The 25,535-nt window shown below is 38.9% G+C and overlaps 1 protein-coding gene across 2 annotated transcripts in view; it reads right to left on the bottom strand.

Annotated features, from left to right (window-relative positions):
* LOC106870656 (ankyrin repeat domain-containing protein 40) overlaps window positions 1-25,535 on the bottom strand; it is a 44,260-nt gene that overhangs the window by 13,656 nt on the left and 5,069 nt on the right. Inside the window, exons 1-2 of one of the 2 annotated variants that reach the window (XM_014916806.3) lie at window positions 12,739-13,551; window positions 6,975-7,123 (exon numbers count right to left, since the gene is read on the bottom strand). In XM_014916806.3, the coding sequence (XP_014772292.1) occupies window positions 6,975-7,123; window positions 12,739-12,896 (307 nt within the window). In that variant the 5' untranslated portion in view covers window positions 12,897-13,551. Of the gene's footprint in view, window positions 1-6,974; window positions 7,124-12,738; window positions 13,552-25,535 lie in introns of those variants that run through there. The other variant, XM_014916805.3, reaches the window with a different exon arrangement.

The following is a 25,535-nucleotide window of genomic DNA, read 5'->3' as shown; positions in this document are numbered from 1 at the left end:
TTTCGTTGACAACATAATAGCGACAGCATAACTTTACCTTCCCAGAACATATCCAACAGTTGTACCTTCTCATGGAGCATCATAACCTTTTTTTGGCATTTAGGTTCACTGCCTTAGAAAGTGTAGGGCGTTTGGGTGGCATCTTAGGGTTTTAATAAGACACTGCGAAAAACACAGCACTCAACAAAATACTCGAGATAGCCACTGGATGCAGTCCCCCCACCACCACCACCAAAAAAAAAACCTACAAAATCTTCCTTTCATCTAATATGTGCATAATCACCAATGGGAGATTAAGCAGAGATTAAAAACAATCATGGTTTTGAAAAATTTAGTTTGTACTACTATTAGATAAAGTAACCTATATTATAACAATAATAAGAGAGAGAGAGAGAGAGAGAGAGAGCAGCAAGTAACCTAATTTCAATTAGGCTATATTCGCTCATGACCTTAAAAATTATCCTGTTGAAATAAACAATGTGTATGATCAAATGTAGCAATTAACGTTTAGTCTCGTGTTGTATCTTTGATCTGTCATCAGTAGCCCAAGTAATACTGGTGCGATACACTATATATATATATATATATATATATATACACACACATTCACAACAATGAGAGGTTGTTGTTGTTGAGAGAAAAATACAGTGAGAGAGGGAGAGAGAGAGTGTGTATGTGTGAAATATAGATAAATGTCGCTATACTAATTCGCAAGCTTTGATTGAAAGCAGGAATACAAGATACAAAATTGATACAGTGTACTTGTATCTAAAACAATCAAGCGACGTAGAAGGAGAAAACCGTGAAGGGCATCCAGTAAGCCCACAAATACAGTTTATTGTTATTAATAATTTAGTCTTAAAAGTGTGAAAAAATATATATTGCCACGAAAAAAGCCATAAAAATCACGGACGATATTTATGATTCCGCGAATAACAGGGACCATGAATGCTGAATCGTGAATAAGCAGGGGTACCAAATTCAGATGTGTACATTATATGTAAGCAAAACATAAAAAAACCCCTCGTGTACTCAGCACATGGTCTATCCAAATCAAGTACATTTTTATATCTCCAAACACAAACTTTACATAGTTGGCCCTACCAGTATCCCTTCAGCAACCAACTTCAAGAAATATTCTTTTCATAAAACATTGAGAATTGTTACTACATTGCTCTCTTTTTCATTTCTATTTTCGGATCATTTTGGTTTGACGGGCAACATTTTTCATTTGTTTTATGTAGTGTTTTTGGTACCGAAACACTTTCAAACTTCGTATACTTGTATATTTTGTGTTATAGAACAGATAAAAATTTTTGTATTCGAAGTTATTTCGTGTAAAAAGTTGTCGTATTTCGGTAATTTCAACCAATCACTGACGTCTATTGAGCTGAAAACAATTAGTGCCGTAGAATGTAAACAACATATTCTAACGGTGTTATGGGATCTTTTCCCTTGAATAAAATTAGTGCCGTTGTTTGTGAACAACAACTATCGGCGGTACTGTTATTTATAACATCGTTCGTGCGTTTGTACTGGTTTTAGCTTTAGGGTTTTAGGGTTCCGGTTTTAGAGTTAAAGTTAGTTTTAGGGTTACGGTTAGGGTTATGATTATTTTTGCCATAACCTCACTCATAACCCTAACCCTAAAACCCTATAACTTATAACCATAACCCTAACTCTAACCCCAACTCTAACCTTAAAACCCTAACACAAACGCACGAACGATGTTATAAATAACTACCGCCGATAGTTGTTGTTGAGAAACAACGGCACTCATTTTATTCAAGGGAAAAGATCCCATGACACCGTTGTTTACATTCCAAGGCAGTAATTGTTTTCACCTCAATAGACGTCAGTGATTGGTTGAAATTACACAAATACGACAACTTTAACATGAAATAACTTATTAAGAACTAATTTTTGTTAAGAAGGCTAAGAGAAAAAGATGTTTTATATGACACATTCTACCAGTATCCCAAGTTTGAAAGTGTTTCGTTAAGAAAACAAGTGTTGCCCGTCGAACCAAAAAGATCCCTATTTTCTTTACTGAGACTCTTCTGTGACATTTACCTTCCTAACAGTCTCTCTCCCTCCCTATCTTGTCCCTTTATTGATGTCACTCTTCCAGTTCATTTCATTCTTGGGCCTTCCTGTCTCACTCTCTTTCTCTTCCCTGCTGATGATTATGCTGCAACGCTTGGCAGGGTATGTAATTTTATGCTTCACCTGATCCTTTGCGTTCGTCTTTTTTATTTTCAATTTTGTTTGGGTCCACCCAGTATCTTATCCATATTTTCATTCCTAGTGGGTTTCCAGTATAAGCAACACCACGAGTAGCTATTTCTATAAACAGCAACAGATTTGTAGGAGAGAAGCACAGTTAATTTAAGTGATTTGACATATGTACACATTTAGTACATTTAGGTGTTTCTATTCAGTATATTTAAGTGTGTGTGTGTGTTCACCCCCACTGTACCTTGATGGTACACCCCAACACATTTCTATCATAATCTTCTCTCTGCCTATTCCCCACCTCTCTCTTTCTCTTCCCTTTTTTGACTGGAGCAGATATGTATCTCCTTTACAGCAAGACAACTGCTTCTGTCCATCTATTATACCATAACTTTTCTTCAACTAGCACAAACCTACCTTCCTAACAGTTGAAGGGATCTTCTTGCAAGTTGTTTGGTGTCTTTGCCAGTGCTGGTGCCATGTAAAAAGTATCCAGTACATTCTGTGAAGTGGTTGGCATTAGGAAGGGCCTCCAGCCATAGAAACCACACAAAATCAGACGATAGAACTCAGCACAGTTGTCTGGGTAGCTACTCCTGTCATACTGTCCAACTCATGCCAGCATGGAGTACAGATGTTAAATGATGATTTTATATATGTGTGTGTGTGTATGTGTATTTATATGCACACACACACACACATATACTTTGATCTTAGCCATATACATACATACTTTGATCACAGCTATATATATATATATATATATATATATATATATATATGTCAATCTTCATCATCATCATTGATAACATCTGCCTTCCATGCTGGCATGAGTGATATATACATCATCATCATGAACATTTAACGTTCATGTTTCATGTTAGAATGGTTTGACAGGACCATTGGGTCCGAACATTCCATTGTATGCTAACATTTGCTCCAACATGGTTCCTGCAAATGGATGCCTTTTTCTAATGCTAGCCACTTTACAGCATACACAGGATGCATTTTTTACACAGCTCTAGTGAAGGCATCATGCAGCATAAAAGACTAAGGTGCCTTTCAACTGGATGGAGTTACAGGAGACAGAAATGGATTTATGCTAGGAAATGAGGGGTTTAAATATGAGAGAAGGGCCAGAACAGAATGGGTTTCTTACTATAGAAGAACTACATGGCTACTCACATAAAAAGGAGGGTGGAAATGACTGGAGTAGAGTTGGTGATAAAAATGATGATGTGGTATCAGCATGAACCATTAAGACATGAAGTTAGAAGTGAGTGGGGACAGAATAGGGGGTTAGGGCAGGTATGAGTTGCAAGAGTATATAGGGGAGTGAGAAATGGGGAATGCGGAAGGGGTTAACTTGAATGATGAACAAGTTTTAAGGGATAAATAGGGAAAATAGAGGAGGTGATGACTGTAGCAATTAGGTAGAGTTGCAGGGATGTAGTAAATGGTGGATAAAGGGTGGAGGTAACCAATGATATAAATGAATTTGGAGAGGAAGAGATGTGTGGTTATACAGGTTACAAGAGAGAGGGTGAAAGGCATAATGCATGGGGAGAGTGAGAGATTTATGAGTGTAGTGAAGAAGGAGGTTATAACTGGGTGGCTCAGGAGGATAATCACTGTAAAATGTGAGTAGAGAAAGGAGGGTTTTCAGAATGAAGGATGGATATAAGAACTCATAGCTGAGTTCATTGTATGCAGAACTGCAAATTGAAAGATCAAGAAGTCCTATCCTATAACCAATATTGCACTGTGCTCATTGTTAAGATACTTCATTTATAAATGGCTCAGTGCATGCAAATGGCTCTAGCTATAAAGACACTCTATAGAAAAGTTCAATATTTACAGCTAGGTAGACAGAGCCATTAAAGAGACAGTTTTTGCAATAGCCACAGCACAACATAGGGAATCATCATCATCGTTTAACGTCCGCTTTCCATGCTAGCATGGGTTGGACGATTTGACTGAGGACTGGTGAACCAGATGGCTACACCAGGCTCCAATCTGATTTGGCAGAGTTTCTACAGCTGGATGCCCTTCCTAACGCCAACCACTCTGAGAGTGTAGTGGGTGCTTTTACGTGCCACCGGCACGAAGGCCAGTCAGGCGGTACTGGCAACGGCCATGCTCAAAATGTTGTCTTTTACATGCCACCCGCACAGGAGCCAGTCCAGCAGCACTGGCAATGATCTCGCTCGAATGTCCTTACACGTGCCACTGGCACAAGTGCCAGGGCACCGGTGCCATCACGATTTCGCTTGCCTCAAAAGGTCTTCGCAAGCCGAGTTTCTGTTTCTAATGAAGGAGACGATGGCATGGTTGCCATCCGTCAAGATTAGTTCGATTTCACTTGCCTCAACAGGTCTTCACAAGCGGAGTTTAGTGTCCAACGTAGGAAGGTACACATCCTGGCAGAGGCCTTGGATTTAGGTCTCACTTGGCTTGCCGGGTCTTCTTACGCACAGTATATTTCCAAAGATCTCGGTCAGAAGTCATTGCCTCGGTGAGGCCCAATGTTTGAAGGTCATGCCTCACCACCTCATCCCAGGTCTTCCTGGGCCTACCTCTTCCACAGATTCCCTCAACTGCTAGGGTGTGGCACTTTTTCACACAGCTATCCTCATCCATTCTCGCCACATGCCCATACCAGCGCAAAACTCTGAGGGGTTATCAAAGTTGGTATTCAATGTCAGTTCAATGGCATAAAGCAAAGGGGAAATATATATAGATATAACACTCTGGATAAGATGTCAGTCTAACACAAATAACATGCTTAAGCCTTTAGCATTTAAGCCAGCCATATCCAGCAAAAATATTCTACTTGTTTTATGTTCAAATCAGCTAGATTCTGGCCTCTCACACTTCTGCTTTAATATTATTCTAAAAATAAGCAATTGCATCATCAAAATCTCAGAGCATCAAGATAATGCATGATTAATTCAAAACAACGTGACTAAATAAGTATTACATTTGATAGAGAAATCTGAATGCTAAAGGGTTAAATAGTATTTCTGACATCCAGATAAACTGAGGCAATGTTAATCTGTTTGGCCATCTTACTCTTACAACAGAACCAAGAGAATAAAGAAACACCACCCAACCATAAACTTTTCCCACTAACTGGCGACATCCTGTAAACTCAGGCAATTGTTGATTTTGAATTTTAAGTAACTTTTAGTTTTGGTTTTAGGATGTGGTTTGTCCAGGACAGATGATAAGACATGTAAGTGTAGTTGTCACTTATTCTTCCCTCTTCCCTGCCATCTCTACTTATCATCCCTAAGCAATTGTTCTTCATAATATTCACTTACCCTACTGTTTTATCCCCATTCACTTCTACTTGCCTCACCACCAGTTCTATCCTAACTACTTCCATCACCTCTTCAATAATGTAGGGGAGCTATCAAGCTCCCCTACAGCAATAAACTTGTTCTGTTATACCACCATCTTCCTCATTTTAACTCCTCCTCTTCACATATGAAGCTGCCTACCTCTCTACTATAGCCTCTCTCAATCAAAGGCAATCTCAGTCTTACAAGCTTTAAGCCATAAAGCTTGTAAAGTTTATGGTACCTCACTAGCATTGATCCTATGAGAAAAGCACCCAGTAGATACTGTAAGGAGATTGATGTTAAGAAGTGCATCCAGTCGTAGAAACCATACCAAGGCAAACATTGGAATATGATGCATTGTTCAGATACATTGAATCCTGTCAAATCATCCAACCCATGTCAGCATGAAACATGGACATTAAATGATGATGGTGATGATGATGATGATGATGGTTATTGGATCTATCATATACAGTCATAAGACTAATTCAAAGAGAAAATCAATAAAGTTACCTTTAGCATGGACAAGGACTCAAGTCCTCCAAAAGAGATGACCAGAAATAGCTAGAGACTCAGATTGTGTAAAGAAAAGACATTGGTCTCCAAGAGCATGAAGTATAAATAGTTAGATTCAGTATGTACAGAGATTGTAAGCTTTCGAGAAGAGAGAAAATATAACTAGACCTAAGTATATATGAAGGTCCACACAGACCCTGCATTACCACTATTTTTATCTCTAATTCAAGCTCATCCTCCCCACCTAATCAACCTCATCCTCTCTTCTAAAATGTAAGTAGCCATGTAAACCCTCTGCAGGTCACTTCTCTCATACTTTATCTCTTTATCTCCTAGGATAAAGGCACCTTTCTCAATTTCATTGTCTTGCAAGTTGCATGGAAACTTCACTAGTGCCAGTGGCATGAAAAAAGCACCTAGTACATGCTGTAAAGTGACTGGCGTTTGGAAGGGCAACCAGCCATAGAAACTGTGCTAAAGTAGACAGTGGAGGACTTTTGCAATTCTTGGACCCATCAAATCCTGTCAAACCATCCAACTCATGCCAGCTTGGAGCATGGACATTAAATGATAATAACATGGAAAAGGTGCACAGTTAATTTAATTACAGTAGTTGGCTGCTCAGGCTTAACTCAAGATAGAATACATCTCTCTTGGAGTTTGTCATCAACCAGTACACATTGTAAAGTGGTTGACATTGGGAAGGGCATTCAACCATAGAAACCATGCCAAACTAGACAGGGGAGTAGGGCCCATTGAATCCTGTCAAACCATCTAATCCATGCCAGCATCAAACATGGATGTTAAATGATGATGATGATGATGATGATGATGATGATGATGATATGAGTTTTACTAGAATAACAAACAGTTACTTACCTCCCAGTAACTGATGTATGGTGGAGTCTGATGTTAATTCAGCAGGGATGTTACCATCAAAATTTTTTATATTTTTATCTGCACCATGTGTCAAAAGGAAAGCAACAACAGATGTATGGTTTCTAATTGTAGCCCAGTGCAAAGCAGTACTGAAATAAAATAAATAAATAAATAAATAAATAAAAAATAATGACATCTATTTGTTTTGCAAGAATCTTGACAAGAAATCATGTGCTGAAACAGATACAGATAGTTATAATTATAGATAAGGATGGTCATATTTTGCCAAATAAAGAATAAGAGTAGACATGTGAGATAGAGTTGCTGAAGAGGTCACAGGATGTGTAATGAAGGAGTTTTGACAAAGAATCTAAAATAATAATAATAATAAAGCTGAAGTGAAGATCAAATATATAGTGTGTGCATGTTTAATTGACAAAATATGACCATCTCCAAGTAAACAATAACGATATAATTATTACGATTACTAGCTTTGGCACAAGCAGCAAATCTTCAGGAACTGTAAAATCCATAATACAAACTTGACTGGTATTTATTTTATTGACCTCAGGAAAATGAAAAGTAGTCAACCATAGTATCATTTAAAATACAAAACATGAAGACAAAATACTGGTTTTAGTCTCAACTATTCCAGCCACTTTACACAACTAAATATTGCAATGTTGTTGTCAAGAGGTCAACTGTTTCTGTCTTATAATAATAATAATAATAATAATAATAATAATAATAATAATAATAATAATAATAATAATAATGATGATGATGATGATGATTTCAAATTTTGACACAAGGCCAGCAAGTTTGGGAGAGGGGCCAAGTCAAATACATTAACCCCAGTGTTCAACTGGTACCTGTATTATTGACTCCAAGAGAATGAAAGACAAAGTCAACCTTGGCAGAATTTGAATGCAGAGTGTAAAGACGGATAGAATGCTGCTAAGCATTTTGCCCAGCACAGTAATATAATAATAATAATAATAATAATAATAATAATAATAATAATAATAATAATAATCCTTTCTATTATAGGCACAACGCCTGAAATTTTGGGGGCGGGGACTAGTTGATCACATTGATCCCAGAATTTCACTGGTACTTAATTTATCAACTCTGAAAGGATGAAAGGCGAAGTCAAGTTCAGCAGAATTTGAACTCAAAATGTGGTAATGGGCAGAATACTGCTAAGCATTTCATTCAGCATGCTAACAACTCTGCCAGCTCATCACCTTAATAATAATAATAATAATAATTAATTCTGGTTTTATTGGCCACAAGGGTTAATATAAATCAAAAATATGTAAGGACAAATACAAGATGATAAAAACAAAGGGTTTTGCAAAAAGAAAGGTCCGTGTAAACATATGGTAACAAGAAAAATTTAACAAGGCGTAGGAGTGGCTGTGTGGTAAGTAGCTTGCTTACCAACCACATGGTTCCAGGTTCAGTCCCACTGCGTGGCACCTTGGGCAAGTGTCTTCTACTATAGCCTTGGGCCGACCAAAGCCTTGTGAGTGGATTTGGTAGACGGAAACTGAAAGAAGCAGGTCGTATATATGTGTGTATATATATATATATATATATATATATATATATATATATATATATATGTGTGTGTGTGTGTGTATATGTTTGTGTGTCTGTGTTTGTCCCCCCAACATCGCTTGACAACCGATGCTGGTGTGTTTACATCCCCATAACTTAGCGGTTCAGCTAAAGAGACCGATAGAATAAGTACTAGGCTTCCAAAGAATAAGTCCTGAGGTTGATTAGCTCGACTAAAAGGCGGTGCTCCAGCATGGCCACAGTCAAATGACTGAAACAAGTAAAAGAGTAAAGTAAAAAAAAACCAATAGCGGGAGGTGCTTTGAAAGGTTACGCGTGGAAAAACCCATAAAAGTCCTGGGAGCCTGGTCAAACAAGGCAAGAGCCCTTTCTCCTTTTATATTCCTTTTTTTTATTGCAGGTGTAATCTCAGAATTGGTCCATTCATACTGACCATTCTTCCGACATTCACCCACCTTTCAACAAATTTGCTACGAGACAACACTTCTCTCTCTACTCTCACCTTCCTTTTCAAGTGGAACTTGAAAAAGTTGATGGGGCCTTGGCCAAAGGGGAAAGTGTCTGATTTTAGCCCTTTCAAACAGGTCCACCATACCACCTCTTTCGCTACAGCCACAAGACAAATGAAAATTGCCTTGCCCTCCCGGTTAAAGGAGGTCAGCGACCATCTTCACTGTGGATTCAGCTGATAGCCGGATCCGTCCTACACGCAACAGTAGCTATTTGACATAAACCCACAGGTCAGCAATACTCGGGCACTGGACGAGTGTGTGCAGAAAGGTTTTGTCGCTCTGAGTGCACCTCGGGCAGGCCTGGCACTTTTGTGCTGGTAGAGTTTATCTCAAACAGGCAGCGCCCCACGGGAGCACTGCCAGACGAGGGACTTTTGGAAATTATCCATGGGCCCCGGCCCAAAAGTTCTGCCAAACAGACTACTCAGTTGGTCATCGTTGATGCCTAGAGTTTCCCCAAGAATGTCGTCACACTTCTCCTGCACTAACCCTCTATAGAACACTAGAGTGGAACTACTACCGATCGCATTGCCACCCGGTAGAGGGCGGTGAGAACTTGATGGCACTCAAGGTGCCAAGCACCCTTTCTCGGTCTACATCTGATCCAAGATTGCAGCTTGGTCAACGAGACGAGCTGTGGAAAGGAGAGTCTGATGAACGGCGACCACACCTGCTCACCGTCCAGGAAACGCTTGAGATGCTGTAGCCTGAGTGCATCAGCAACCACGGCATGCCCAAGCCTCCATTCAGTGGCTGTTGACAGCAGACAGAGTGCCTGACCAGTAGTACCTGACCCTTCCACAGAAAGTTGAAGAGCAAGCGCACCAGCTTGGTTACCCAGCAGTCAGGACAAGGGACGACGGTCAAGCGGTAATAGATGACGGATGTGATGTATGCATTCACCACCTCCGCTCAACCTTTCAGGGACAGCTTCCTCTCAGCCCATTTCTGGGTGAGATTGGCCACCCTGTTTGTCACTTCATCCCAGTTGTTCTCCACCTGGAGGTTCGGACTGAGCCAGATCCCGAGCAATTTAACAGGACCGTCAGTTCAGCATTCCATGACGCTGTTGGACGGCATGGACTTGCCCCTCCAGGTGCCCAGTTGCAAGCCCACCGACTTTTCCACGTTAATTTTCGTGCCTTGTCTTATCGTCCGTCTGCAGAGGGTGCGGTGGACAAAGAAGGGAACAGTTTACTGTTCTCTTCAAATGACATTTTGGCAAAATTTACAAGTTTTAAAATGAAAAATTTGCCCCTAAAAGGGAAAAATTCTGCCTAACCGATTAGCTCAGCAAGAGCCTAGTCGGCTTGGCTACACAAATATACAAAAATATCAATAGGTTTAACAATATTTCCAATGAAAATTGGCTCAAAACTTACAGCTTCTGAAAACACTTCAGCCCGCTTTCAAAACAATAATAATAATAATAATAATGGTTTTAAATTTTGGCACAAAGATAGCAGTTTTAGGGGAGGGGTAAGTCGATTACATTGGCCCCAGTTCTCAACTGGTATTTATTTTATAGACACTGAAGGGATGACAGGCAAAGTTAACGTTGGCAGAATTTGAACTTAGAGTGTAGAGATGAATGAAATGCTGTTAAGCATTTTATCCAGTGTGCTAACAATTCTGCCAGCTCGCCACCTTAAATAATGGTTTTAAATTTTGGAACAGGGTCAGCAAGTTTGGGGCAGGGGGTAAGTTGATTACATCAACCCCAGTGCTCAACTGGTACTTACTTTATCGACCCAGAAAGGATAAAAAGCAAAGTCAACCCTGGCGGCATTTGAACTCAGAATGTATAAAGAGACAGAAGAATCACTACTATGCATTTTGTCCGGTGCAGTAATGATTCTGCCATCTTGCCACTTCAAATAATAATAATGGTTTCAAGTTTTGGCACAAGGCCAATAATTTTGGAAGAGGTGGCGGGGGGGGGGGGGGAATCAATTACACAAAACCCAGTATTCAACTGGTATTTGTTGCATTAACCCCAAAAGGATGAAAAGCAAAGTTATCCTTAATGGAATTTGAAGTGTAAAAAAACCAAAAGAAATTATGCTAACAATTTTTCTAGCTAATTATGTTTTTGTTGTTATTTTTTATTTTTTTTCACAAGGCCAGCAATTTTGAGGGGAAGGAGTGAGTTGATACCATCAATCCTAGTATAAGGCAAGTACTTTATTGACTCTGCAGAGTTGAAAGGTGAAGCTGATCTTCAGGGGATTTGAATTCAACAACAACAATTTCTAAATTAGACAAGACCAGCAGTTTTCAAGATGAGAGTTAGTAAGTCAATTATATCAACCCTGGCCCTGAAAGGATGAAAAGCAAAGTTAACCTCAACAGAATTCAATATCAAAATGCAAAGAACCTAAACAAATGTTGCAAGACCTTCTGTCTGAAGCACTCTAATGAGTCTGCCATCCACCATCCTGACAATAATTTAGGCACAAAGCCAGCAATTTCTGATAAGAGTTAGTTGATTGCAATGACCCCCCCCCCCCCAGTACTTGACTGGCACTTTATTTTATCAATCGTGGAGGGATGAAAGACAAAGTAGACTGCGGCAGGATTTGAACTCAGAAGAGTCAGAACAAATACTGCAAAACATTTCTTTACAATACTCATGAGTCAGCAAATTCACTACCATAACAACAACCCCTTCTATTATAGGCACAAAGTCTGAAATTTTCGGGGAGTGGGCTAGTCGATTACACTGACCCCAGTGCGCAACAGGTACTTATTTCATTGACCCCAAAAGGATGAAAGGTAAACTCGAATTTGAATTCAGAACATAAAGACACGAAATGCAGCTGAGCATTTTGCCCAGCATGCTAACAATTCAGCCAGCTCGCTGCCCCTAATAATGATAATAATGATTTCAAATTTTGGCACAAGGCCAGTAATTTCGGAGAACGAGGTCTAGTCGATTATATTGACCCCAATATTCAACTAGTATTTATTTTATCAACCCCAGCATAATTTGAACTCAGAACATAAGGTCGGAAGAAATGCCACTACACATTTTTTCTGATGTGGTAACGATTCTACCAGCCCGCCACCTTTAATAATCCTTTCAGCTACAGGCACAAGGCCTGGAAAATTAGGGGAGGGGGCTAATCGATTACGACCCTATAAAGGTTGATAAAATAAGTACCAAAGTCGACTTGGAAATTTGAACAAGACATAAACCCGGAAGAAATGCTGCATAACATTTTGTCCAGCGTGCCAACGATTGTCACCTCGCTGCCTTTAATAATCGTTTCTACTATAGGCACAAAACCTGGAAAACTGGAGGAGGGGACCAGTCGATGACATAAATGTCACAGTTTAAATGATGTATGGGAGGAAGATAAAACAGAATGTTCACGCCTGACACACCCAAAAGGTCTATTGAACCAGAGCTGACTTGGGGCTACACATTTTTTTTACACCTATTAGACTTTTTTTTTTTTTTTTGGTGACCGGGAGTTAAACTATATATTAAACACAAAAACTTTAAGAACACAGGAAGACAATCAAGTTTATACATTTGCAATGATCGCCGGTGCCGTAAACAGTACTCAAAACCAAAGTTCGTCGTATCATCGTTTAACACACATACACACTACGAAGACAGACACACTCTAACATGTACACGTGTTTTGTTGTGTAATATTTACCACCCATGAAGACTGCTCTGTGAATTAACATCTACACCACTTTCCACGATTTCGGTCAGTTTTTCCATGTCCCCACAGGCAGCTGCTTCTCGAAAACTTCCTTCCAATACATGAGGAGCAACGTCTGTATTCTGTTGTGTCTGGTCGTCGTTTTCCATGTTGTTCTGTCGCCGCAAGGACTGTGTATACGTGTTAGTCACTATTGTTAAGACTTATGTCGTCGTCTGTCTCCGTACAGAAAGAAACTAGAATCGGGGTCAATAATAAAATTCATAAAAATGAAATAAATTCAAGCTCGCCTTGGTCATGTTCGATCCCAGAACATAAATGAATTTAGAAATTAGTCTAAGTAAGCTAGAAGTTAGTTTACATTAAAAGTCGTCTGTCACATCAGTGGAAGCTTATATCGTCACCTACCCAACCACCTGGCCATCACTCTGGAACCAACTAATGCTCAAACTGAATCTTTTCCACTTAAATTATATCTTAAAGTCGTCTAACAGTCAAGTTAAATGGACAAAGATCCCAGAGGGGGGCTGCTACAACCAATGTTTGAATGACACAACTACTACAGCAGCAGCTGTCACAATGAATTACATATTGTAAACATTGTGATATTGTATTTCTATGACTGGAATGAAAATTATATAATTTCTGTTTTGAAAAGCCAATGAGCATCTAGACTCGAGGGTTTTATTTACAATAGCAACCGTATATCCACAGATTAAAAAGAACATTAACAAAGTCAAATAAATGAAAGGAGATGAAGAGGTAGATGTGGAAACACACACAAGTTCTCTCTCTCTCTCTATCTATCTCTCTCTTTATATATATATATATATATATATATATATATATATATATATATATATATATATATATATATATATATATACACACACACATACACGTACAACATACATATATAAGGTGGACTTTCGGAATGGTTGTCTCGATCAAAACGAAAATTAAGGGACCTGGGAGTGAGAGAGAAGTCGATACATTTCGTCATTTTATAAAACTCAACATTCTGAAACGCAGGTAATTCGATAAAATACCCCACCACCACCACCAAAAAAAAACCCCCACCGATGTTTGATCATATTTTCCTACCTTTCAACGTTCCATCGGAAAAGCTATCACGAATATTTTGAAAGCCCGCCTACACACACACACACACACATACACACAGCCATATATGTAGAAGTACCTCAAGGTAAGGCAAACAGACACCTAAAAAATGTTAAAGTCCCCGTGTAAAACGATTTCTCACGTTAACTCTACTTCATCGTGATTTACGTACCTCTTGCTGACTTGAAATGGTATTCAGTTTACCCATATTGTGGCAATAGTTAGTAATTATTGCTGATGGTGGTGTGGTAGTATTACTAGTTAGTAACTGTAGTAGTAGCAACATATGAAACCGCTTTTCGATTAACCACCTGGATGTGTTAGAGGGTAATATGAAATCGATTTCAGATCACCTGGGATAACTTGAAAGAAGAGCTTTACTCAGCTCTTAAACCAATAATCAAAGACGTTCCAGGTGTAATCTATCCATCTTTGCGCCCGTGTATACATACAAAGCAGTGCTCCAGCATGACCACCGTCTAATGACTGGAACCAAAAAAAGATAAAAGATAGAACTAGAAGTATTCCCCCTTTTGGTACTTTTTGGTTATCTCACCCCCATTAAAAAATAGGGTTATCTCCCCACTAAAAAAAAACAATTAATGTGGCGACAAGAGATTGAATTAAAAGGGTTAGATCCTTTTGATTCAATACTTCAACACATTGTTTGACGTTTGGCCTCCTCGATAGACATGGTATGATTTGTTATAAAAATATTATCAGATTCAGTAAGATGTTTAATTTTTTCAATTTTCATGTTTACTAATTTTTTCTGTTTTCATGTTTATTAATTTTTTCAGTTTTGTATGATTTGTTATAAAAATACTATCAGAGTCAAAACGATGTTTCATCTTTTAACTTTTAATGTTTATCAATTTTTGCATTTTTAAAAAATTTTATTGAGGGTTAAACAGTCTTTTTTAGTTGAAGGAGATAACCAAAAGTACCGATATTTCTCGTAAAACGGGGAAGATAACCTAATTTTTTAATGGGGGTGTGTGATAACCAAAAAGTACCCCTCTTTTTTAAAAGGGTAAGAAGCAATCTGAGGGACTGCCGCTGCTAGTTATGACAGATCAAGCAACTGCTGAGAAGTTCCCTTCATAACTGTAAACACATGGTAGTGGTCACCTTCTGTCACCATTATTAGGTCACTGAGACAGAAATGACTCAATCTGCATATCATAAATTCATGTCTACATAGATTCCACAGCAGTGAGTCTCCTACTACTTCAAGGAATTAACTGTCGTCCAAAGAGCTAAGTGAAAACAGCTGGACATGCCAGTAGCACAAGTTCCAACTCCCACACAATAAAGCATTCAATCTAGGAGACAAGAGACAGATGGAGCCTATAGGTGAGCAGTTTTGCTAGAAGATTCAAGTGCTACATAGTCAAAAATGTTTTAATGACATCACAAACAACTTGCACCAAATTCCTCAAGGATGAGACTCTATTGGTGAGTGATATAGGAAAGTAGGTTTTCAATTGATAAGTCTGTGCAAAAACCATACTGGTGGTCATTAAGGAGGAAAAGAAAAAAATTCCTACAGAAAAAGAGAGATTGAAAAGTTTTGGTGAGGGTAGGGTCTAGATCTAGGGTGCAGTGGTTGAAGGTATTAGAAAACATGTCATTAGGGGCAAAGTTACTTTTGCCTTCAGTTCATGTGTGTATGTATTGACTGTGAACCTGGTAGAGTGAAATGTGATAGTTTTCAAGATTTATCACATCTGTGCAGTGTAGGCTTGGACCCAAAGTGGACACTAAAGGTGAAGTCAATCTAACTAAAACTAAAAACTTCGGCACTATACCATTTCTGTCAATATCGTGTCTTCAAAATAATAATAACAGTAATCCTTTCTACTATAGGCACAAGACCCAGAATTAGTGGGAAGGGGTATAATTGATTACATCGAACCCAGTACTTGACTGCTACTTATTTTTTTGACCTTGGCAGAATTTAAACACAGAAAGTGAAGACGGATGAAATGCCACTAAGCATTTGGCCTGGCATGCTAACAATTCTGCCAGCTCACTGCCCTTCATCATAATAATAATAAGAGCTGTTTCCAACTTTGGCACAAAGTCAGCAATTTTAGGGGGAGGTGCGAGTCAATTACATCAACCTCAGTATTTGACAGGTACTTTATTTTATCAACCCAGGAAGGATGAAAGGCAAAGCTGACTCAGAATGTGAAGTAAAGAAAGCCAGAAGTAATGCCACTCAGTATTATGTCTGATGAGCTAATAATACTACCAGCTTACTACCTAAACTTAAGTATTTCAATTTTTTGCACAGGGCCAGTAATTCTGAGAGGAAGGGTGAGTCAACTACATTGATTCCAGTATTTATCTTATTGACCACAAAAAGATAATAATAATGATTTCAAATTTAGGCCCAAGGCCAGCAATTTTGGGGGAGGAGTTAAGTCAATTACATCGGCCCCAGTGCTTAACTGGTACTCATTTTATTGACCCCCCCCCCCAAAAAAAAGGTGAACAGCAAAGTCAAGCACTGTGGAATTTGAACTAAGAATAAATTAAGTGCCTCTTAGCATTTTTAACCCGGCATGCTAATGATAATGATGGTTATTTATTATCATTACTAGCTGGCCCCATGCCGTCAAAAATGAAGGCTAATTGTAGCACTTTATATATAAATATGGATGGTAAATCAAATTAATACACTTGTCAATGTTATCTAGTGGTTGTCTTTTGAGATGTGACATCGATCATCATTTGTTACTGAAAGAACGCTAGTTCACACATACAAACATTTACATACTTTCCTTGTACATGCACACACATACACTCACACAGAGTTGAAACAATGATTTTTCTTTTCAATGTTGAATGTTCACCATCCCACTTCCATTGCACACACACACACACACACACCTCCCTTTTATATACACACACATATACTCACACAAAGTTGAAATGCTGTTTGATTTTTTTTCCAACCCTTCCTTCCTTGTTCATCTATTACCCCTTCCTTTCTCACTCATTTGTTGTGACAGAGAAAAATACTAGAGTATTATTACAGTAGATTGTGACAGTCTTTATCAGTTCTGTATTAGTGAAAAGCATAGTAGCTTGAGTGAGGAGAGAATGGTAGGAATTTTGGGAAGTTGCTGCATCTGTTGGCAACAAAGATATTTCTCCCTCCATGTAGAAGGTATGAAAAAGGTGTGGAAAAAAAGGTCATGAATAAAAAGTATTGAACTTAAAACATCTGTCAGTGCTGGAGAGAAATGTGGTGGGCATGAGCCATTGAATATGTCATGTCATGATCTGTCTACACTTATTAGTGGTGTGTGTGTATGTGTGCATCCTGGCAATGTTTGTCTGGACGGCATGGAAGGGATAGTGCTAAATACATGTCTGGATATTTGGGTAAAATCATCACTATCCTAGTGCAGTGGTTCCCAACCTGGGGTCCACAAAGGTAGTTTTGGGTGTGTGCAAACTAAATTCAAAATTTCACACACACACACACAGATATATATATATATATATATATATATATATATATATATATATTGCAGTTTTCAGAATGTTTGATTTGGTGAAAACTTCATAATACAACATATGTTGTTTCATAGCTAATTATGGTATTTCGGGGAAGAGCTTGAGGATGCAGACAGTGTTACGGTAACAGATCAAACCAGCTGGACCAAAGAGACATTTATAATTCTGTTAAATCACACCAAAAAAAAAAAAGCTTTAGGTACAAAAATTCATCTAATGGAATTTTTTTTTTTTTTAATGGACGGATCTATTTCATCGACAAACAGTCAGTCTCTTGCTATGTACTATGTCACAAACACAAGCATATATATATATATATATATATATATATATATATATATACACAATGGCTTAAAAGCAAACAACACTTACAGACAGAATGAAGTAAAAGCAAACAGCATTTACAGACACAAAAGCACAAACATAAACAATAAGCTACACACACACACACAGAGAAAAAAAAACACATGAGAAAGTACACATACAATAACATATACATATACAACAGCATCTTCACACAATTGTTTATATAGAAGACACTTTATATGGAAAACAGAGGATAAGTGGAAGAAAGTAAGATGATAAGAAGACAAAATAAAATTCACATACATAATGTGGAAAACAATGGGAAGAAGAGAAGGGATTATCGTACAGAGACAGGTAGAAATGTTCTAAAATTTTCATATGAGTATGGAAAAATAATGAAATGAAAATAGCAAAGTGATAGAATCTTGCCTGTTTTTGCAATATGAAGTGAAGATAATAACATCATCAACAGCAGCAGCTACTGGTGGAGGTGGTAACAGTAGAAGCAGTAGTGACAACAGTTATCTCATTGTAACAGCTGTATGTGTATCTGTGTGTGTATTGATATACAAAATGATGCATGTATAGAATCTAACAAAATCTGATGTAGACTGTAGACACATGCATATACGGAAAAATATCTGTATATACACATATATTTTGAAAAAACATACAAACACATACAAACGTGTATATACATAGAAAAACACACATGCATGGTCATGCACACACATATACACAAATGGAAGACAGAGAGAAAAAATCGACAACAGTCCACATGTGATTTTACATTTTGGAATATATACAAATAGATATATATAAGTATATATATATAAATATATATGTATAAATAATACATATAATATATATATATGAATAATATATATAATATATATATATAAATAATATATAAAATATATATATATATATATATAATATATATAATACATATATATATAAATAATATATATATATATGAATAATATATATAATATATATATATATATATAAATAATATATATAATACATATATATATAAATAATATATATAAATAATATATATAATATATATATATAAATAATATATATCATATATATAAATAATATAGATAATATATATATATAAATAATATATATAATATATATAAATATAAATAATATATATAAATATAAATGATATCATCATCATCATCATCATCATCGTTTAACGTCCGCTTTCCATGCTAGCATGGGTTGGACGATTTGACTGAGGACTGGTGAAACCGGACGGCAACACCAGGCTCCAGTCTAATTTGGCAGAGTTTCTACAGCTGGATGCCCTTCCTAACGCCAACCACTCAGAGAGTGTAGTGGGTGCTTTTACGTGTCACCCGATATAAATATAAATAATATATATAAATATAAATGATATATATTATATATATACATAATATATATAAATATAAATAATATATATATAATATGTATATAAATAATATATATATCATCATCATCATCATCGTTTAACGTCCGCTTTCCATACTAGCATGAGTTGGACGATTTGACTGAGGACTGGTGAACCAGATGGCTACACCAGGCTCCAATCTGATTTGGCAGAGTTTCTACAGCTGGATGCCCTTCCTAACGCTAACCACTCAGAGAGTGTAGTGGGTGATTTTACGTGCCACCGGCATGAAGGCCAGTCAGGTGGTACTGGCAACGGCCACACTCAAAATGGTGTATTATACGTGCCACCTGCACAAGAGCCAGTCCAGCGGCACTGGCACGATCTCGCTCGAATGTCTTTACACGTGCCACTGGCACAAGTGCCAGGAAGGCTACACTGGGCACAGGTGCCATCACGATTTCGCTTTCGCTTGCCCCAACAGGTCTTCACAAGCCAAGTTTCATGTCCAATGAAGGAGACAACGTTGGCATAGGTGCCAGTCGTTGAATTTAGTTTGATTTCGATTCCGATTTCACTTGCCTCAACAGGTCATCGCAAGTGGGGTTTTGTGTCCAATGAAGGAAGGTACGCATAAGTGGGCTGGCTAGACCCCTGGTGGAGGCCTTAGATTTAGGTCTCACTTGGCTTGCCGAGTCTTCTCACGCACAGCATATTTCCAAAGGTCTCGGTCAGAAGTCATCGCCACAGTGAGGCCCAAAGTTTGAAGGTCGTGCCTCACCACCTCATCCCAGGTCTTCCTGTGCCTACATCTTCCACAGGTTCCCTCAACTGCTAGGGAGAGGCACTTTTTCACACAGCTATTGTCATCCATTCTCGCCACATGACCATAGCAGTGCAATTGTCTTTCTTGCACACCACAAATGATGCTTCTTAGGTTCAACTTTTCTCTCAAGGTACTTACGCTCTGTCTAGTATGCACACTGACATTACACATCCATCGGAGAATACTGGCTTCATTCCTTACGAGCCTACGCATGTCTTCAACATATGTCTGTAAATTTGGCGGACCTGACCTCTTCATCACCTTTACGTGCAACTCAACTTGGCGAGAAATAAAGGATAACTTATTCAAGGTCCAGGCGGCATGCGACAGGCACGACTTAGTGGTCAGAGTTTTCCACGGAAAACTGCAGAAATTCATGTGGCTATTGAAACATGGCAATGTCTACGGAAAACTTAACGCGTGGATGTACACTGTAGAATGGTAAAAGTGGGGTCTTCCACACGCCCATATACTGATATGGTACCAAGAAAGAATCATACCTGCAGACATCGATCAGATTATATGTACTGAGCTGCCTGACCCTAATGTCGACTTGCAGCTATTCAAAATCGTGCATATGATACACGGGCCCTGTGGTACCTTGAATCCTAATTCTCCATGTATGGAAACAATAGATGTTCAAAGCACTATCCCAGGGCTTTCAACTCGGCTACATGTACTGGTATTGATGGGTACCCAATTTACCGACGACGTGTCCCTGACTTTGGAGCAATTGCAATGAAAAAAAGGATAAAGGGCAAAGACATTGACATCAACAACAGTATGGTTGTTCCATACAGCCCTTTCTTCATTAAAACTTTCAATGCCCACATCAACGTTGAATCTTGCACCTCGATTAAAGGCATCAAGTACGTATGCAAATATGTAAACAAGGGTAGCGACATGGCTGTTTTGGGTGTGCAGGATGAAGAGACGGCGAACAATGAAATCCTTCAATATGTCATGGGCAGGTATATTTCGTGCAATATGGCGGCATGGTTTTGATATTCACCAGTCCTCTCCAGCTGTATTTGGTCTACATGTACACTTAGAAAATGGGCAACGTGTTTACTTCACTGAGAACACCACCACAAATGTACTCAAACAGCCACCAGAAACAACACTTACACGCTTTTTTAAGTTGTGTACTTCTGATTCCTTTGCGCAAACTCTACTTTATGCTGATGTACCGTCCTACTTCACTTGGACTAACAAAAAATGGCAAAGGTGGCGGCAGGGAATGCGAATCGACAATGAGGTCGGTGAGGCAATCTACAAAGGAAATATGATCAATCATGTCCACATTGTACACCCAAAGGATCAGGAGTGCTTTTTTTTGCGGATGCTTCTGTTTCATGTGAAAGGCCCTAAATCATTTGCTGACGTCAGGTCATTCGAAGGACAAATGTGTTGCACTTACAGGGAAGCTTCCTTACGACGGTGACTACTCGAGGATGACGGTCTCTGGAACACGGCATTGGAAGAGGCCGCCGAATGCAGGACACCAGAAGCAATGCGCTGAATATTTTGTCTCATCTTGCTATTCAGGAATGTGTCTGACCCTCTTCATTTGTGGAAGACATTTAAAGATAGTTTGTCCAAAGACTATCTCCAACGACTTCAAACCGAAGATCCAATGGCTGCATTCGACTTCAATGACGTCATCTACAACAAAGCCCTCCTCGATTGGCATTTCAGATTTCGGTTTGCCGATTCCGCGGGACATTCCAAATGCTTTAACTGCTGAGTATATGCGAGAGTTGAGCTACAACACACAAGAAATGGTGGCAAAGGTTGTTCAGGATCCGCCTAGACTTTTGGAAGAACAGAAAATTGCATACAACAGGATCCTCTCCAGTGTAAATTCCAACGAAGGACGACTTTATTCTTGGATGCTCCCGACAGAACCAGAAAAACTTTTCTCATGAACCTCCTGCTCACCAAAATTCGCCAGGAAAATCGGATTGCCATAGTGGTTGCATCCAGTGGCATTGCCGCAACTCTACTGCATGGCGGTCGTACGGCACACTCAGCCTTCTATTTACCACTAGACTTGACCAAACAGGAAAATCCAACTTACAATGTTAGTCGTGGCTCAGCCATGGGAAATCTTCTCAATGAGTGCAGCCTTATCATTTGGGATGAGGCAACCATGAGTCATAAGGCGGTTTTGAGGCGCTCGATCGGTCTCTTCAGGACCTGAGACGCAATATGAGAGTGATGGGTGGAGTGACTGTTCTGCTTGCTGGTGACTTCCGACAAACTCTACCTGTCATTCCACGGGAGACAAGAGCCGACGAGGTAAATGCTTCCATAAAATCATCCAACTTATGGCAGCACATGGAGAAACTTCACCTTACTACAAACATGAGAGTTCACATGCATGGCGACGAAAACGCAGCCACATTCTCAGCGTAGCTTCTCAATGTTGGTAATGGAACTGCAGCTGGTGATGCTGATGGTTTCATCCATTTACCATTTGGTAGCTTTGTGCCTAGCGTCGATGATTTGATTTCTTCCGTTTTTCCTGGCATTGCAAACCAAAGCCTTGTCACAACTTGCCTACAAGGAAGAGCAATTTTGGCGCCTCACAATAAAACTGTCGACGCTATCAATAATAAACTTCTCGATCTGCTTCCTGGAGAAAAACTCTCCTTCAAGTCCATTGACATGCATTAAAACCCGGATGATACAACTGTTTTCACAACAGAATTCCTAAATTCCCAAACACCTGCAGGACTTTCGCCTCACAAACTTCATCTTAAGGTTGGCGTGCCCATCATGCTGCTGCGGAATTTGGATGCTCCAATAATGTGTAACAGCACGCGCATGATAATTAAAAAATTATACTATCGAGTTCTACAGGCAACCATCTTCAATGAACTGGACGCTGGTCAAGATGTTCTCATAACTCCAATGTCCCTCACTCCCTCCGATACGATCTACAAGTTTAAGCGGCTTCAATTTCCTATTAAACTCTCCTTTGCAATGACAATAAATAAGGCACAGGGTCAATCATTGCAAATGGTTGGTTTAAATCTTACAGAGCAAGTGTTCTCCCACGGTCAACTTTACGTTGGATGCTCCCGTGTTGGTAGGCCACAAAGTCTATATATTTGTGCATCAGGAGGGAAAACGAGAAACGTTGCCTACAAAGAAGCGCTCCAGTGAAAAAACAGCATTTCTTCACATCTTCCAAATCACCCCAGTCATCTGCCGCCTCAAAAGCTTTGTACTTGCCGTGCCAGCCAATGTAAGACAATGACACACAACTTCACTCACTCACTCTATCTCTCTTTCTTACCCTCTTTCTCTCTCACATACACACACACAAATGTACATCCATTTCATATATCCTTCAATTTCTGCTCTCTGCAAATAAAATTTTTATGGATAAAACTGCTTACAAAAACTGCAATTAATGTATAATTTCTTTCTATGTTCATAATTAAATAAATCTTTTAATGATTAGATAGTCGTCCAATAGAATAGCTCTCACAAACAGACTATGTACAAATTCTTTCTTCACAACTCCTGAAGTCATTTTCTGACAGGAGGGGGTGAAATCTTCATACAGCTGGAGGCTCCAATCGAAACGGGACATGAAATGATCAGGTTGCGAAACACTGTTATAGATTATGCCTAACCGAAAACAATCACAGCCACATCATCCAAACAGACCGGGTGAAACCAGGTTTAGCTGCTAGTATAATATATATATATCTGGGCACGGGAGTGACTGTGTGGTAAGTAGCTTGCTTACCAACCACATGGTTCCGGGCTCAGTCCCACTGCATGGCACCTTGGGCAAGTGTCTTCTACTATAGCCTTGAGCTGACCAAAGCCTTGTGAGTGGATTTGGTAGACGGTAACTGAAAGAAGCCCGTCGTATATATATGTATATATATATATGAGTGTGTGTGTCTGTGTTAGTTCCCCCAACAATGCAATGACTAGTGACTGAGACCTTTGGAAATATGCTGTGCGTGAGAAGACCCGGCAAGACAAGTGAGACTATAACCCGTGGCCTTTACCAGGGGTGTAGCCAACCCACTTATGCGTACCTTTCCTTCTTTGGACACAAAACCCTGCTTGTAAAGACCTGTTAAGGCAAGTGAAATCAAAATCGAAATTGAACCAAATTCGATGACTGGCACCCATGCCAACTTTCCTTCATTGGACACTAAACTTAGTTTGCGAAGATCTGTTGGGGCAAGTGAGATTGAAACTGAACAAAATTCGATGACTGGCACCCATGCCAGTGGAGCACTAACAGCACCATCTGAGCGGGATCACTGCCAGAGCAGCAGTCTCGCTCCCGTGCTGGTGGCACATAAAAAGCACCATTTGATCACAATCGTTTCCAGCTTCGCCTTACTGGTACTTGTGCCGGTGGCATGTGAACAAAACATTAGACTGACTCCTGTGCAGGTGGCACGTAAACAACACCATTTGAGCGTGGCCGTTACCAGTACCGCCGGACTGGCCTTGTGCCGGTGGCACATAAAAGCACCCACTACACTCTCGGAGTGGTTGGCGTTAGGAAGGGCATCCAGCTGTAGAAACTCTGCCAGATCAGATTGGAGTCTGGTGTAGCCATCTGGTTCGCCAGTCCCCAGTCAAATCGTCCAACCCATGCTAGCATGGAAAGCGGACGTTAAATGATATATATATATATATATATATAGTGTATATATACATATATATATATAATACTAGCAGAAATACCCGGCTTTGCCCGGGTTAAAGAGAATAATGAAATCTAAAAACGCCGTCTAGACTACGCAACCCTCAACTGTTAGTAGCTACGATACCATATTTCTACATTAATAACTATCCAATCCATGCTAGCATTGAACATAGACATTAAGTGGAATGTCAGTCTCTCATCTAGGAGGGCCTTGAAATCAATGTTACCAACTGGGGACTATGTGTGTCGTAGTGATAATAAAAAGACCCAAAGGAGGTCTGCAATGAAATAATTTTACTCAACACTTTGTAAGTGAATCAGTGGAGGCAAAGATGCGTCTCATTTACTTGACAATTTATGCACCACATTGCAGAAATCACAATGAAAGTATATCTGAAAGGGTAGTCTTACACTGTTGTACCGTTGAATTACAAATAATACTCATCTGTTATGTTCGGGTTAAAATTTCATCAACATCAAAAATATATGAATTTTCATGGGAGTTATGGCCGTTATACATAGAATATAATTTCCAAATTTCATAAAGATCCGTTCAGTACTTTTGACGTAGTTTTGGATAAGAAAACAAATGACTAATGTGTGTGTTTGTGTGTGATGGGTGTATATATGTATAGATATCTGTATGCATGTATATATATGTATATATGTGTACATATTACATGTACATCTATATATATATACATCTACACGTGTGTATACATATACATGTATGCATATAGATCTATATCTATATATATATATCTATGCATATACGTGTACATATACATGTATATGTATACATATACATCTCTTTCTCTCTCTCTGAAAGTATCGAAATGTGATTGTTTCAGTTAGTGGAATAACGTGTACATATACATCTATATGTATACATATACATCTCTCTCTCTCTCTCTGAAAGTATCTGTCAT

This window comes from Octopus bimaculoides, chromosome 7 (assembly GCF_046866305.1).
Source record: "Octopus bimaculoides isolate indiv1 chromosome 7, ASM4686630v1, whole genome shotgun sequence".
Lineage (NCBI taxonomy): Eukaryota > Metazoa > Mollusca > Cephalopoda > Octopoda > Octopodidae > Octopus > Octopus bimaculoides.
The sequence above is the reverse complement of the archived record's forward strand: the minus strand, read 5'-3'. Positions and strand labels throughout refer to the sequence as shown.